The sequence below is a fragment of the Sabethes cyaneus genome, chromosome 2 (assembly GCF_943734655.1).
Source record: "Sabethes cyaneus chromosome 2, idSabCyanKW18_F2, whole genome shotgun sequence".
NCBI lineage: Eukaryota > Metazoa > Arthropoda > Insecta > Diptera > Culicidae > Sabethes > Sabethes cyaneus.
In genome coordinates, this window is record NC_071354.1 from 68,840,085 (window position 1) to 68,853,796 (window position 13,712).

General features: G+C 42.4%; 2 protein-coding genes across 5 annotated transcripts in view; one reads left to right on the forward strand and one right to left on the reverse strand.

Moving 5' to 3' along the window:
* Window positions 1-9,924, reverse strand: part of LOC128738364 (ras-related protein Rab6) — a 49,433-nt gene extending 39,509 nt beyond the window's left edge. The window contains exons 1-2 of the mRNA XM_053833418.1: window positions 9,253-9,924; window positions 217-275 (exon numbers count right to left, since the gene is read on the reverse strand). Of these exons, the coding sequence (XP_053689393.1) occupies window positions 217-275; window positions 9,253-9,322 (129 nt within the window). The 5' untranslated portion in view covers window positions 9,323-9,924. The remainder of the gene's footprint in view (window positions 1-216; window positions 276-9,252) is intronic.
* A 1,082-nt stretch (window positions 9,925-11,006) lies between these two features.
* Window positions 11,007-12,969, forward strand: LOC128735094 (protein FAM8A1). Of its 4 annotated transcripts, none has more exons than XM_053829581.1 (3): window positions 11,007-11,449; window positions 11,510-11,651; window positions 11,790-12,969. In XM_053829581.1, exons 1-3 carry the CDS (start codon window positions 11,110-11,112, stop codon window positions 12,259-12,261), a joined length of 954 nt encoding a protein of 317 aa, XP_053685556.1. In that variant the 5' UTR covers window positions 11,007-11,109; the 3' UTR covers window positions 12,262-12,969. The 4 variants fall into 4 exon arrangements, with proteins under 4 accessions (XP_053685556.1, XP_053685555.1, XP_053685557.1 ...); XM_053829580.1 differs by having other exon boundaries at window positions 11,007-11,446; window positions 11,775-12,969; XM_053829582.1 differs by having other exon boundaries at window positions 11,007-11,446.
* Window positions 12,970-13,712: the final 743 nt, after the last annotated feature.

Sequence of the window (13,712 nt, forward strand, 5' to 3'; positions counted from 1 at the left end):
TCGTCGTGCATTGGCAAGATAGCACCAACCATCAGTTCAGGTCGAGGCGTGGTAAAATGGCAAGGTTCTCGCGAAAGTGTCGTGGAGCTTTGGCTAGTTTTGCACACACATACCTATAGAATAAAAATTAGGTGGATGAATGATTGCTTAACCTACGTTAGAACGAGTGTAAGCAAGGAAAAAGTGAACCATTTATCGTTTATTGGATTGACTTACCTGGTATGTGTTATCGAAGCTGTCATACATAAAGCGGGTGATAAGCGATGTTTTCCCAACTGAAAACGAAACCGTGGAAAAAGAGAGAAGCATTAGAAATAAGATGAAGATTTATGTCGTCGGTGAAAGGGTTTCGATTGTGGGCTTCCATGCTGGTGCATGGATCTTTGTATTTTTTTCCAGACGATTACTGTTGCTTCTTCTGACACAAAATAGCCGCCGATTCGATTGCAGCTGGGAACTGTTCCCATTGAACACCGTGGCGAACGGGACGAGAACAATGAACATCGTTATTAGTGTTTTCCATTATCAGCAATGCCACCTACCCACGACAATGGATGGGCTCTTTTGTGCGCAGCGATGCCACATTGTGCAAACATGTGTGTACGAGATTAGACTGTACTAATTTTCATGGGGGCTTTACGTGAGACAATTTTATTAGAATTCAGAAAATGACCTATATAAATTGATTTAATTTATGCATTAGAAAGTTTAAAACTATAAACCGGTTAAACTGGTAACTGCAACTATAATAGCAAAGCGCCAGTGAACTTTATGGAAATGAAAGTTTCTAACAATAATGAATGATAAGTTGGCTGGAGTTCATACTAAGCCGCCTTGCGTTTTGATGATTTTACGTTATGATGATGGAGTTTATTTTTCAACATCTACTATATATACTATACAATACTAAAACTTTGCTTACGGCTGCTTTTAACAAAAAGATGCCATTCTATGGCATATATAATGACTATTTTTCCAGCTGCTCTGACTTGCAAGTTTCACCAGTGTTCTTCATGAACTAAAGCAAACCACTAACAATTATACAGTTATTAAGCATTAATCTGAAAGTTTAGCGAAAAAGTTTGTTGAGAAACATGAAAAGAAAACAAAAAGTTCCACAAAATAGGTACTCTAAGAGAAAGTAATATCAGTGATGGGTCTTTGAATTTCTTTACTACGGAGGTGTTACACCTGCCAGTTGGCCTCAAGGTACAACGCTGGTCTAACAAACCAGTCGTCGTATTTTTTCTGTTTTACTTGTTTTTGACTTTGTCGCGGTCCAACGTAAATCTTTTTTTTTATAAACGTGGAGGAGCGGTTGGTGATGAAGAATGGTAGACTGGATGATATTTCGAAACTTCGATGTGAGGCCAAAAATATATTGCGTAGTTCAATGACTAAGTGGGACTCTAACTCCTCTATTTCAGATGCTTTTGGACACATTTGTGAACTGGTGTAAATCGAACTACTTGACCATCAGTACTACTAAATGTGAGATAATGACATTCCACCGTATCAAATCGCCGATCGAATATGACTACAGCATTGACGGCCAGGTATTAAAAAGGGGGAGTTTGAGTATTGCAACCGAGAACCGGGGTGGCTCATGCCGTATCAAGGATTCCTCTCCATTGTACTCGGTCCTGGGCTACTCGTCGCCAATTCGTTGTGCGTTTCGACACACGCAAATCGGCTTCAACCTGGTCGAGCCATCTAGCACGTTGGGCCCCTCTATTCCTGATGCCGGTGGGGTTCTTGAAGAGAACGGATTTCACTGCACAGTCGTCCGGCATCCTTGCGACGTGGCCGGCCAACCGTAGTCTCCCAACTTTCGCCAGGTGTACGATGGGAATCTCTCCAAGCAGTACCTGTAGCTCGTGATTCATACGCCTCCGCCACTCTCCGCTTTCCGTTTGTACCCCGCCAAAAGTAGTCCCAGCACCTTTCGTTCAAATACGGCTAGTGTACGTATATCCTCCGTAAGCAAAGTTACTGTCTCAAGTCCGTAGAGGACTACCGGTCTGATTAGCGTTTTGTACATCATCAGCTTTGTGCGGTGGCGCATGCTCCCAGATAGAAGCGTCCTGCAGAGGGAAAAGTAGGCTCGACTTCCAGCTTGAATGCGTCGTTGGATTTCCTTACTCGTATTATTGTCGGTGGTGACCAGAGATCCCAAATATACGAACTCATCAACCAGCTCATCACCATCAATAGTCACTGTCCGTGGAAGGCAAACGTTGTTTTCTCTAGAACCTCTTCCTACCGTATATTTGGGTTTCGACGCATTGATTTGTAACCCTATCCACCTAGCCTCCGTTTTTAGTCTGGCGTAAATTGCCTCCACCGTCCCAAGGTTTCTAGTAATAATATCGAGGTCGCCTGCGAAGGCTACTCTAGCTGAAGATCGTTCCTCTCGTTTCGATGCCCGCTCGCCGGATTACACCTTCAACAGCGATATTGAATAGCATACAGGACAGTCCATCCCCTTGCCGCAACCCTCTGCGCGATTCGAAAGGACTAGAGAGTATCCCCGAAACGCGCACGTAGCACATCACTCGCTCCAGAGTAACTTTGATCAGCCGCATCAGTTTGTCCGGAAAACCGTACTCGTGCATTATTTGCCATAGCTGTACTCGTTCAATTGTATACTGCCTTGAAATCCACAAAAATATGATGCGTGGGCACGTTGTACTCTCGACATTTCTGGAGGATTTGTCGGAGAGTGAAAATTTGATCCGTAGTAGTATCCCACAAAACCCGCCTGATGCTGCCCTACGAATTCTCTTGCTATTGTGGATAGACGACGCAACAAAATCTGGGATAGCACCTTGTAGGCGGCGTTGACCAACGTGATGCCGCGGTAATTACAGCAATCTAGCCGGTCGCCCTTTTAGTAGATGGGACAGACTACATCGTCCATCCACTCCTCCGGTAGTTTCTCCTCGAGGGGCAAGACACTGTCGAAAATATATTACTTTTCCCTATGGAAATATTTTTCCAACCTTAGTATATTGACCTTTTCCACCCATAATATAACCGAAAGCCCTATAAAGTTACATTTATTTATACATTTATAGGGTTTTAATAGAGCCTAATTTATTAATATTATGATAATATTATGAAGTGTTTTGCCCCTCGTTTCTCCTCCTCCCAAATCCAAGAAATTTTCCAATGATGTGCCGCTGCTAGTGGTTCTTGGCCATTTTTGTAGAGTTCTGCCGGGAGTCGAAACTTCCCGGCGGCTCTATTATTCTTCAGCTGACGGATTTCTCGCCGGATCTCTTCGAGATTGGGAGCCGGTACGTTGTTGTCGTTTGTAGGCACTCCGAGGTTAACTTCCATTGCGTCTCATGCTGCTATATCGCCGTTGAGGTGCTCATCGAAATAATGCTTCCACCTGTCGACCACCTCGCGCTCGTTTGTGATTAGATCCCCTCCCTCGTCCCTACGCATGTCAGGTTTATGTGTGTAACCCCTACGAGTTTGGTTCACTTTCTCGTAAAACTTGCGCGTGACATTAGCCCGGAATAGTTGTTCCAGCTCCTCAAGATCTCTATCCTCCTTCTGGCGCTTTTTCCTCCTCAGGATCGTGGTCAAATCATTCTGCGCTCGTCGATTTTTCCAAGCTCTTTTTTTTCTCTCTATCGCTTGTTGGCATTCCCCGTCAAACTAATCATTTCGTGTACTCGAGTTTTCCACAACTGCGTTTTCGAGGGTCGAAGCATCTAGCTCCACAGAGGAAGGCAGAGCTTCAAGCAGTACGCGTGCGTAGTTTTCGCATACCAGCGGGTTGTTTAGCTGCTGAATGTTTAACCGAGGAGGGCGACTTTGTTGCGAGGTATAAACCGTCGATAGTTTTGAGTGCACGTGTACTGCTACTAGGTAATGGTCCGAGTCGATATCCGCACACAGTAGAGAGCGTACGTTAGTGATATTCGAGAAAAACCGGCCCTCGATGAGAATATGGTCGATTTGGTTCGAAGTTCGTATTGATTTTTTGGGTGTAGATTACCTCCGCTGTCCGAAAGTTTCTAGTAATGATGTTAAGATCGTCGTTTAACTCCGCCAGTGACGGACCTTCGCTGATGAACCGTCACGTGTGGCTCCCTAAAAAAAGTGAACAAGTGATGAGGAAATTGGATCGGGACCTGAGCTGTCTGTCACAAGCCAGGATAAAGGAGGAGTGTTGAGATTTGTCGCTCGGCGTGCAGCTCCGGATGGCTCCATGGTAAATTTATGGTGGATCCATCGGGAACTGCACATCGAGCCTCTTCCGCGGCAAATCTTGTAAAAATCTTTTGCTCTCAATGTAGCAAGTAGTCGAGGAGCATGCTACATTCTGTGCAAAGTGCGGAGCAGGACCCCAATCCTCGGTGTAACGCGACCCGTGCCTAGGGATGAATGCTTGGGGGAGGGGGGTCTAACAAAATTTCCCAAGGTCGAACGGAGCCTGCATGGTACCAGAGCACCCTGTGCAATAAATTGCTCCCTCTGTTCCAAACTGGTAATGAACAGTTGATTTTCTCCCCAGCAGAGTACAACCATCGCCATGGATAATCTTGCAAAAATAATTGATGGGGCAACCAACGACCCCCAAGAGTTAGTGATAAACACCGGAGTAGGTGTAGAGGTGTAATCAATGTAGGGAATGACAATCAATGTAGGGAATGACCACACCTTTATAAACGCTATCAGACAAGAGGTCCTAGACCTTACTCTATGTAGCGCCTCTATAGCTGAGAAAGTCAAAAATTAGCATGTCTCTGATGAACCAAGTTTATCACACCAAAGACATATCATTTTCGACATCGAGGCTAATCCTCAAAAGAGAGAACAATTCAGGAATCCGAGGAAAACCAATCGGTGTTCCTTTAGGGATCATCTGATTGCCTCACGTATTTCCTGTCACAATGATATACGAACTCCAGTTGAGCTGGATATCGCCGCTAGTGACCTGTAATGCAGGATCACAGACGCGTATAACACAAACTGTCCCGTAAACACGCGAACAGTTTGCCGTGATGTGCCCTGGTGGAATGAGACGCTTAGCAATCTCCGTCGGAAGGCAAGGCGTCTGTTCAACAGGGCCAAAATCACGTCTAACTGGGAAAACTACAGAGCCTCCCTCACCAAATACAACGCTGAGCTACGAAAAGCCAAAAGGAAATCACGATTTAAATTTTGCGAAAGCATACAAACTCTGCCAGAGGCTACGCGTCTGCAGAAAGCGATGTCCAAGGACCACTGCAATGGTCTAGGGCAATTAAAAAAAGAGGATGGGAGTTTGTTTACGGAGGCTTTGATCAAATGGGCACTCAGCTCTTTTGAACCAATGAAATCTCCAGGTCCGATATTCTATCCATTTTCTTACAAAAAACGGACGGTGTTATAATGTCCGAGCTCATCAACCTCTTTCGAGCCAGTTTCACTTTGGAATATATCCCGGAGAATTGGCGGAAAGTCAGGGTGGTGTCCATACCTAAGGCTGGCAAAAAAGACAAAACCATGCCTAAGGCTTTCAGACCGATAAGTCTGACTTCAACGCTTCTTAAGCTGATAGAGAAAATCACGGATAACTATATCCGTAATGAGTTTTAAAAAATTCGAATAAAAACGGAAGGAAATTTGACATGTAAGCTAAAATTGTACTACTTGAAATCTTTGTAAATCAACTCAACAATACAATTTAGCTTTGAAGCAGCGTAAAAGCTGCTATCTGGATCTGCTGCTATTAGAGACAATAACAGCCTCCCAGATGCTGCTAGAGCTGGTCTCTAGTTCCGCGGGTACCCAGTGCACGTCAAATCTCGCTTCACCTGGTCTTGCCACTTTGTTTGCCGTGCTCTCTTTATCTTGTTTCTTCCGAATTAGATGCGAAAACCATTTTTTTGCAGGATAGTTGTCCGGCATTCTAGCAGCATGCCCTGCCCAATCAACTATTTTTTCAATACTCGAATAACTGCAGAGAGCATGATTTCGTGGTTCATTCTTCGCCTCGATACACCGATCTCAACGCCGCCAAAGATGGCATCCGCAGTTCGAAAACTTCGAATGCTCGCGTGTTCTCTTTTAGCAGTGTCAACATTTCATACCCATAGGACATAACTGGTCTAATTAGGGTTTATATCAATGTGCACTTTTATACGGAGGCTTAGATTTGTTCGACCGCAAGTTTATGGAGTCCATAGTAGGCACGACTTCCGCCTTTTCATCTAACGGGTGGTGTTGTTGTCCTCGGTTGCAAGTGAGCCAAGGTCACGAACTCATCGACTACCTCAAACTCATCCCCGTCGATTACCACGGTACTCGCTGTCTAAGCGGACTCTGTCGCGCTCGGTCCCGCACGCCAGCTTATACTTCGTGTTGATCTTCAACGAAATCTTATCTGCTTCGCGTTTTAATCTGGTGTACTGACCTTCCACCGTCTCAACTGTTTTGCCGACAACAACCAGGTCGTCTGTTAAGCAGATAATTTTACTGGATTTATTAAAAATAGTGCCCCGCATGCCGATCGCTGCTCGTCTTATAACACTTTCAAGCGCAATGTTGAATAGCAGGCAGGAAAGACTGCTAGATATGAATGGGTCCGACAATCCACTCGAAATTCTCACACAGCGCTGAATCCCATCCGTCGTTGCCATGATAAAGTCTAGTAAGCATCCTCGCAAAGCCCTTTTCGTTCAGGATTCCATAGCTCTTGTTGGTTTACACTATCATATGCGACTTTGAAATCAATTAACAGGTGATGCGGAATTTGGTTTGGTTTGTTTGTTGTAGACCGATCCTTCATGAAACCGGCCTGATAATTGCTCACGAATCTACTGGCTATTGGCGAAAATCGATGGAAGATGACTTGGGAAAACACTTTTTAGGTGGAATTCAGGCAAGTGATCGCTCGATAGTTCTCACAATCCAGTTTATCGCTTTTCTTGTAGATAGGGCAAATAACCTCGTCTTTCCGTTCCTCGGGTAGTCGTTTCGTAAGCACCTGATAGCTGACACAGAGCATAGGAGCAGAGAGGTTTGAAGTAGTCGAGGCCTTTATCTATTACTGAAGTTGCTTTTTACACGAATTTCGGAATTTACGTGAGTCTGTGCTAAGTGTCTATTTTGACTCCTAGTTTTGGATTTTACACAGCTTTTTTGCGCGAATTTCGGAACTGACGCGGTTTTGTTTTACGCGAATTTTAGAATTTACGTGATGCGGTGATGCGGAATCACCTGTTAATTATAAATAAATAAATAAATAAACTGTCGCCAATAGCCAATAGATTCGTGGGAAGTTATCAGGCCGGTTTCATGAAGGATCGGTCTACAACAAACAAACCAAACCAAATTCCGTATCACCTTTTAATTATAAATAAATAAATAAATAAATAAATAAATAAATAAATAGATCTTCGTCTTCGCTTCATAGTTTATTACCTTAAAGTTAATTTAAACCTTTGAACCACTGAGCGCATTTTTAGACGAGGTAAAATTAAAAACATTAAAAGCATCATTAAAGAATCGTAAACGCAAACTAAAACGACTATTAAAGCCGCTGTTCGTTTTGTGAAACGGAATTACGAATAATGGCGGATTACGAACCTGCCGAAGAGGTATATTTCATCGCATCTGATACAGAAGTTCGGAGCATTTAAATAAACGCTACTCCATTTGACACGCCTAATTGAGGGTATCTCCAGATTAATCAACTGATAACGGCCTGGATAACGTAGAAGATTAACTGGATCATTCCATGGCAGCTGACACAAGACGAATCACAAAAATTTCTTCTAGTTTCGCTCAATCGCAAGGGTAAGCGAGCAATAATAAATATAATAAAGATGGTGCAATTATGTCAAAGCACTCCGAGAGATTGGTAAACGCAGGATCTAAGAGTTTGCCGTTCGTGTTGATAAAATGCTTGATCTGTCTCAAGCCATTGAAAAAAAAAGGATCGGTAGAGTTTCTGTAAATGTTACTAATTTCAGCTGAGACGTGCGAAGGAAGGAAGGATATCCATCAACGTCAACGTTGATATGTCACCTCAAATCAGGTAAATTAATCAGTCACCAATGGACAGAGATTCCGAGAGACGATTCGCAATATATTGTACAGCTCTTGCTTGAGCTGAAATTGGGCGAAAAATTTTTATTTATTCTTTAAAAACTCACTGCGACAGGCTTGAATATTGTCTTTTGCTTGGGCGGGGTACATCAATAGCAACTACATAAAACGATCGACTCCGCAAGAACAGTAGATTGAGTGATTGCTGGTCAATTCGTTACAACCACAATGAAATTGAGCGTAGTCAGTAGATATTTCATTGCTGTAAATGTCAACTCTGTAGACAGTGGATAAAAGGACAGCAATTTCGTTCTCCTCAAAAACTTACACAGGAATAGTAGCAAAGGACTGCCCATGACAGGCTCATCTTTAAGGGATTTTCAATAGTTTTTGAGAATTTGTGTCGCAGTTCAGAACTTTTTCTCAGACAACATTCCGCTATAATCAACAGTTCTTGATTTCTGATTTTTTGAAAAAAAATACATGTTTTAAACATAAGTGTTGATTACTGAAAAAAAAACTTGACAACTATGGAGCATACAAAGTTAGCAACTATTATTAAAAAGATTCAAAATTAGTTTAAAACTGATGAAGCCTGCAAATCGGAAGCAAAATTTTTAACTTAATCAGCAAGGGCTCCACATAGACAACGTAAAAACAAGTTTATGTTGGCAGTTTATATCAATAATTAGGCCCTATTGTATAAGCAGATCTGTTAGAATATGCACATTGTACATTAGACTGTTTTGCGCAATGGTAGTTCTGCCACCCAAGCATTGCAGAACTCCTAACTGGAGAACTTAATCTGTTGCGTCATTCCACGACTTAAACGGTTTAAACTATTGTTGTTGTTGTTCCGCCAAAGGGCACAGATCAAACAAAACAGCTTCTTACACCTCCGACGCAACTTGTTTTACAGCTGATCAATCAGCTCAGAGAGCAGCTACTGGCGAACAGTCGCGTGAACATTAGTCATCGCCGGACACTCTTTTCTCCCGAAAGGAACTCAACTAGTCTGCACACATATTTCAACCGCAAAACGAAACAAGATTACACATTTTGCAAAAGAGAGCCTTAGCCGAGGAGCCGATACACGTCACACAGTCTACAAGCGTTTCGCCTTTCTTTTATGTTGCTCGACTTAATTCCCACAGCAGGCCCCGGTATGGTTCTTTAGCAATAAAAAGCAAGAATATTTACCACTTTGCTCGCCCAGAAAAACCAGTTTAAACTTTCGCAGAGGATTGCCGAAATCACCGGATGACGACATTTTCTTCGGTCTGCTTTCCTTGGCTCACGCTCAAACAAAATCACTCAAATTGAAGCGCTGACTTCTGATATTCACTCGCCAAACTGGTTGGCAATCTGCAGAGGTTACAACTTTCTTAAGGCAATGGTGAAAAAACAGAACACCGAAACACTATCCAACAAAATCTGGACACTTTTCTTGCTTAAATTTGGACTTTTCATTCACTTGCTACTGCCGAAAAAAAGACAGCACCTCTACATTAATCACCAGCACACAAATAATTTTCTTCTAGTGCTTCGAGGGAGGAGAAATTTTCTTTCACTCGAACACAGAACACCGAGGCGGATTCCAGCCAGCAGGGAGAAAAATTGCACTCCACCCTTCTTCGTCGGTAGGAATGTATCAGCGCCGCAGATCGCCACACGCACTTTCCGGATCAATTAACAGTTCTCACTCCGGGCCGGGTCGAATACCGTAAAACGTAGCCACGCGAGACGCGTATTAGCTTCACTTTACCGTGGTCAATTCTGACTGCAAGCTAACGGAAGAAAAACTGCATTCGCGTACACTTGCTTGCTCTTCTCCAATGAAAATCTAGTGACATTACACTTTTCGCTGACTTCACGACTCTGACGCGAGAACAGTGACAGCTCACCAACTTTAGCGAAAGTTTGCTTGACGATGAACGTCAAAAGAGAGCTTTTTCGAAAGGAAAGTTTTGCGTTGTCAGGTTGGTATCGCAGGTATCCTATTTTGTGAGGGGTAGGGATCGAAGCAAGTAACGTAATTTAAATTAATATTTATTGCCCCTTCTATGACTATTATAATTATAATCCAGCTTTTTACGAGCCATAATGGCGGACGTGTTCGTAATATTTGAACAGCATTTTTGATATTTCTCTAATACATCGCTCGTTTTCTTTCCGCACGTTCACGGTAAAATTAAAGGAATGTACGGAAAGCAAACGTGTGATGTATTAGGGAAATGTCAAAAATGCTGTTCAAATATTACGAACACGTCCACCATTATGGCTTGTAAAAAGCTGGATTGGGCAATTTGACAATGTTGTTCCCGTATCCAAGCCACAAACCAGCAACATGTTTGCCACCAAAATATCCATGAAACACCAGCGACACTGGCACTGGCATTCTAATATAAGGTTTTGCAAGGTGACGTCACGAATGAACCGGAATGAACGCAATTCACCCATTTGACATCCACTCGTGGTTTCTTTACTATTTGTTAGGCGAACGCGATATGCATAAATTGAAGTTAAACGTTTTAAAAGCGTATTATCCAACAGTGTCGCCCTCCAAACTACCCGGAATGGCAGTTTTTGTGCTTTTCTGACTTGCCGTTAAGGCCTTAAGCAATATTCGCTTTCAACATCTTAAACCCACGTTCTAAAGTCCATGTAAACAAACCACTGATAGACGTCAAAGAAGTGAGGTTATGCTCGCCCGTGCAAAACTTTATATCGAATTTGTTTATTCAATCCGAGTTGAAACTGGATGAATTTTATCTGTCAGATTGGAGCAAATGAACACAAAAAGTTCATCCAGTTCCAATCCGGATTGAATAAACAAATTCGACAATAGATTCCTACCCCTTGACTCAAGGTTCGCGGCTGCGGCGGCTACGGCCTCTAACATTTTTTGTTTTGACGACATTAGGTGTCACAACATACAACAATGTCATCAACTGGAGCTTTTGCGTTAAATATTAATAAACACACGTAATTCATTTTTCATTCTTTTTCAATTAAGTCTAATAATCGGTACTTGAAAACTATTTTGTGAACAAGAAGATGGATGAAACTAAAGACAAACCTGCTGATTCTGATGCGGTTCCTCCGATCGATCCGACAAAGACCCCGAAACAGATTTACTTCGAACTATTACGTGCTTGGGTGCAGCATGCCCAGATGCAGCAGCAGATTCAGGCCTATTTTCCGTACTATCTAGCGAACAACTATCCGCAGCTGTTCCAGCAGAACGGAACGGCAGCGGGTGTTCCCATACCGACTGCACCGGGAGCATCCGCGCCTAACACGGCCACCTCTCCAGAACCCCCAGCGCAAGTTCAGCAGAATGTTAACCAGCGAAGGGCAACGGAAATGTTGGATCCTGCCCGCCAGGAAGACAGTAGTAATTGGTCACAAATTTTGCTTGCCGGATCATATTTGATTAGTTTTTATTCAATTGCAGTCATCAATCGAACCGGCGGGTATGAGTTCGTCATTGCTCCTTTGTGGAAGCGGTTCGTCGCAGAAGGGATCGATATTGTAATCATCTTTTTGCTGAAAGTTATGATGACTATGGCTTTCATCGACTTTCTGGATATTGATGTGTAAGGATTTTTAAAATTTTTTACATCCACCTTAACAATTATCCTTAGTTATTCTTGCATAACTTTTATCATTTTAATTTTCAATTTCAATTGTTTCGCACCATATAAATTTCTTTTTTAAAGAACAATGTTTTCTAGAATGGAACTTGATTTTGATGCTATTCGGAGTTCGATCGAGTCCAACTACAACGAGTTGCTGTCGTTTACATCCGAGTTGATACTTGTGGAGCTCATAACGAAATTTGCCGTCTGTCTCTATGAAACCTTGTGGACTGTCCACAGTCAAGGTCCAAGCGGCGGAGCAACACCGGGTAAGATGCTGATGGGCATAAGAATCGTACATGTGGAAGCCGTTATGTTGCTAAATCCGCCACAACCTGGCGGTAATAACAACAATCAGAATCCAATCCGAGTCCTGCTCTATCCAGCAACTAATCCTGGATTCAAACGAGCGCTTGGCCGCTCGATAGCCAAAAACATTCTAATCGCACTGTTCTTCCCGATGTGCTTCCTAATGTTTTTCTTTAAGCATAACCGTACGATGTACGATGTTATGACTAAGACCATCGTTGTTGAGGATAACCCAGCTCCTCTGCTGCGTCGCCGCTAAGAGGTGGCTATTATGGAGGTCAGCTATGTGCAAGGTATGGATGGACTAGTCTTTCGATTATAGGCCATTGCAAATTATTTGCAAAGTTTTTGTCACCCTCCCCCCCCCTGGAAATTGGCTTGAAAAATCGGGGGGCAAAAAAACAATTTGTATGATATAGGTACGTCAAATTTTTTTATAAAATCAATTGCCGGTGGGCTCTGCAGCCTAAAAAACTCTAAAAATGAATGTACAAGTGGAGTTAACGCTTCTAACACGAAACAGAAATAGAAATTCATACAATGGAATTTCTGAAAATCGGCAGAAAATATTTTCTATCATTTTTGTTTTCCTTTTTGTAGGATTTTGCATGGAAAATAATAACGTTTATGTGAAAAGAAAGAATTGATTTAGTTTTCACGTTTAAACTTTAAGTAAAAATGCTGAAAACGAATTTTTTTTCGCCCCCTCCCTTCAGTGGCCCAACACCGGAGGATCAAAAACTTTATAAAATATTTGTGATGGCCTTACTATCTGGAAGTTGAAGTCAAAATTTATTGTAAGCAGGGTGTGGTATATTCTATATGACGTATTTGAAATATGTTTTTTAAGGAATGAATTGTACAAAAGAATTATGAAAGGCTTAAGAGCGTATGTAGAGTAGAGTTGTTTGCTCCAAGAGTCGTATTACCAAATATCTATATTTTTATTTTTAATAAATGCATTCTTTCAGTGAAAATAGATAAGTTTATTTTTAAAGAAAGAAATCGTGAACATATCCGGTTCTGTCGAAGTCGATGGTTAAGTTTAAGTTACATGTTTCAATTAAATTACCTGCCAATCTGCCTCAACTCACATATAAAGCTGCCTAACTTAACATATAAAATTGCAGAGTTAGGAATTTAAATATACTAAAAAAGAGAGGCATTTGCTTGATATGAGCAAGTTTACATCAATTTTCTATCCAATCGAGCTTCAATTTGGTGACGTCCAGAGAACGTCAGAAGAAATATGGACCAGGACCATTGGGTTTATTTACTCCAGCATGCGTTTCGATGCTGCATCTCGGTCAGGCCCGTTCCGGTCAGAAACTATATGCTGTATACCGATCGACGTGTTTGACAGCATACAACAGCTGATTCTGATCGGAGTAAAATTTCTGATCGGATGAAGACCGATTTTTTTTTTAGTTATTTTGTTTCTTTCCACCGTTTGTTGGCTTACTTATTTTAGCGGCGACGGTCCGTTATCGATCCTGTGTCGAAAGAATTATGGTCCTTCAATCGGTCTCAGACTGCCGCTCTCCAAACAAAACAAGCAGAACATGCATTGTCCTGCACAGCGTACATATATCAGGTGCGGGGTGTGCCCCGAAGTCTACGGCCTCTTCATGGCATTCTGGCCACGTTTCCATCCCACCGCAGCCTGCCACATTATTTCATCCGGTACGCTCTTTGAATGCTGCCTTGAGA

What these genes read in the sequence shown, in the direction of transcription:
- LOC128735094 (XM_053829578.1), top strand. Translation starts at nt 11,110, where the DNA reads ATGGATGAAACTAAAGACAAACCTGCTGATTCTGATGCGGTTCCTCCG. An exon ending in TGCCCGCCAGGAAGACAGTA is followed by an intron (nt 11,450 to 11,509) that starts GTAATTGGTCAC and finishes ATTCAATTGCAG; the next exon opens with TCATCAATCGAACCGGCGGG. An exon ending in GACTTTCTGGATATTGATGT is followed by an intron (nt 11,652 to 11,774) that starts GTAAGGATTTTT and finishes TCTTTTTTAAAG; the next exon opens with AACAATGTTTTCTAGAATGG.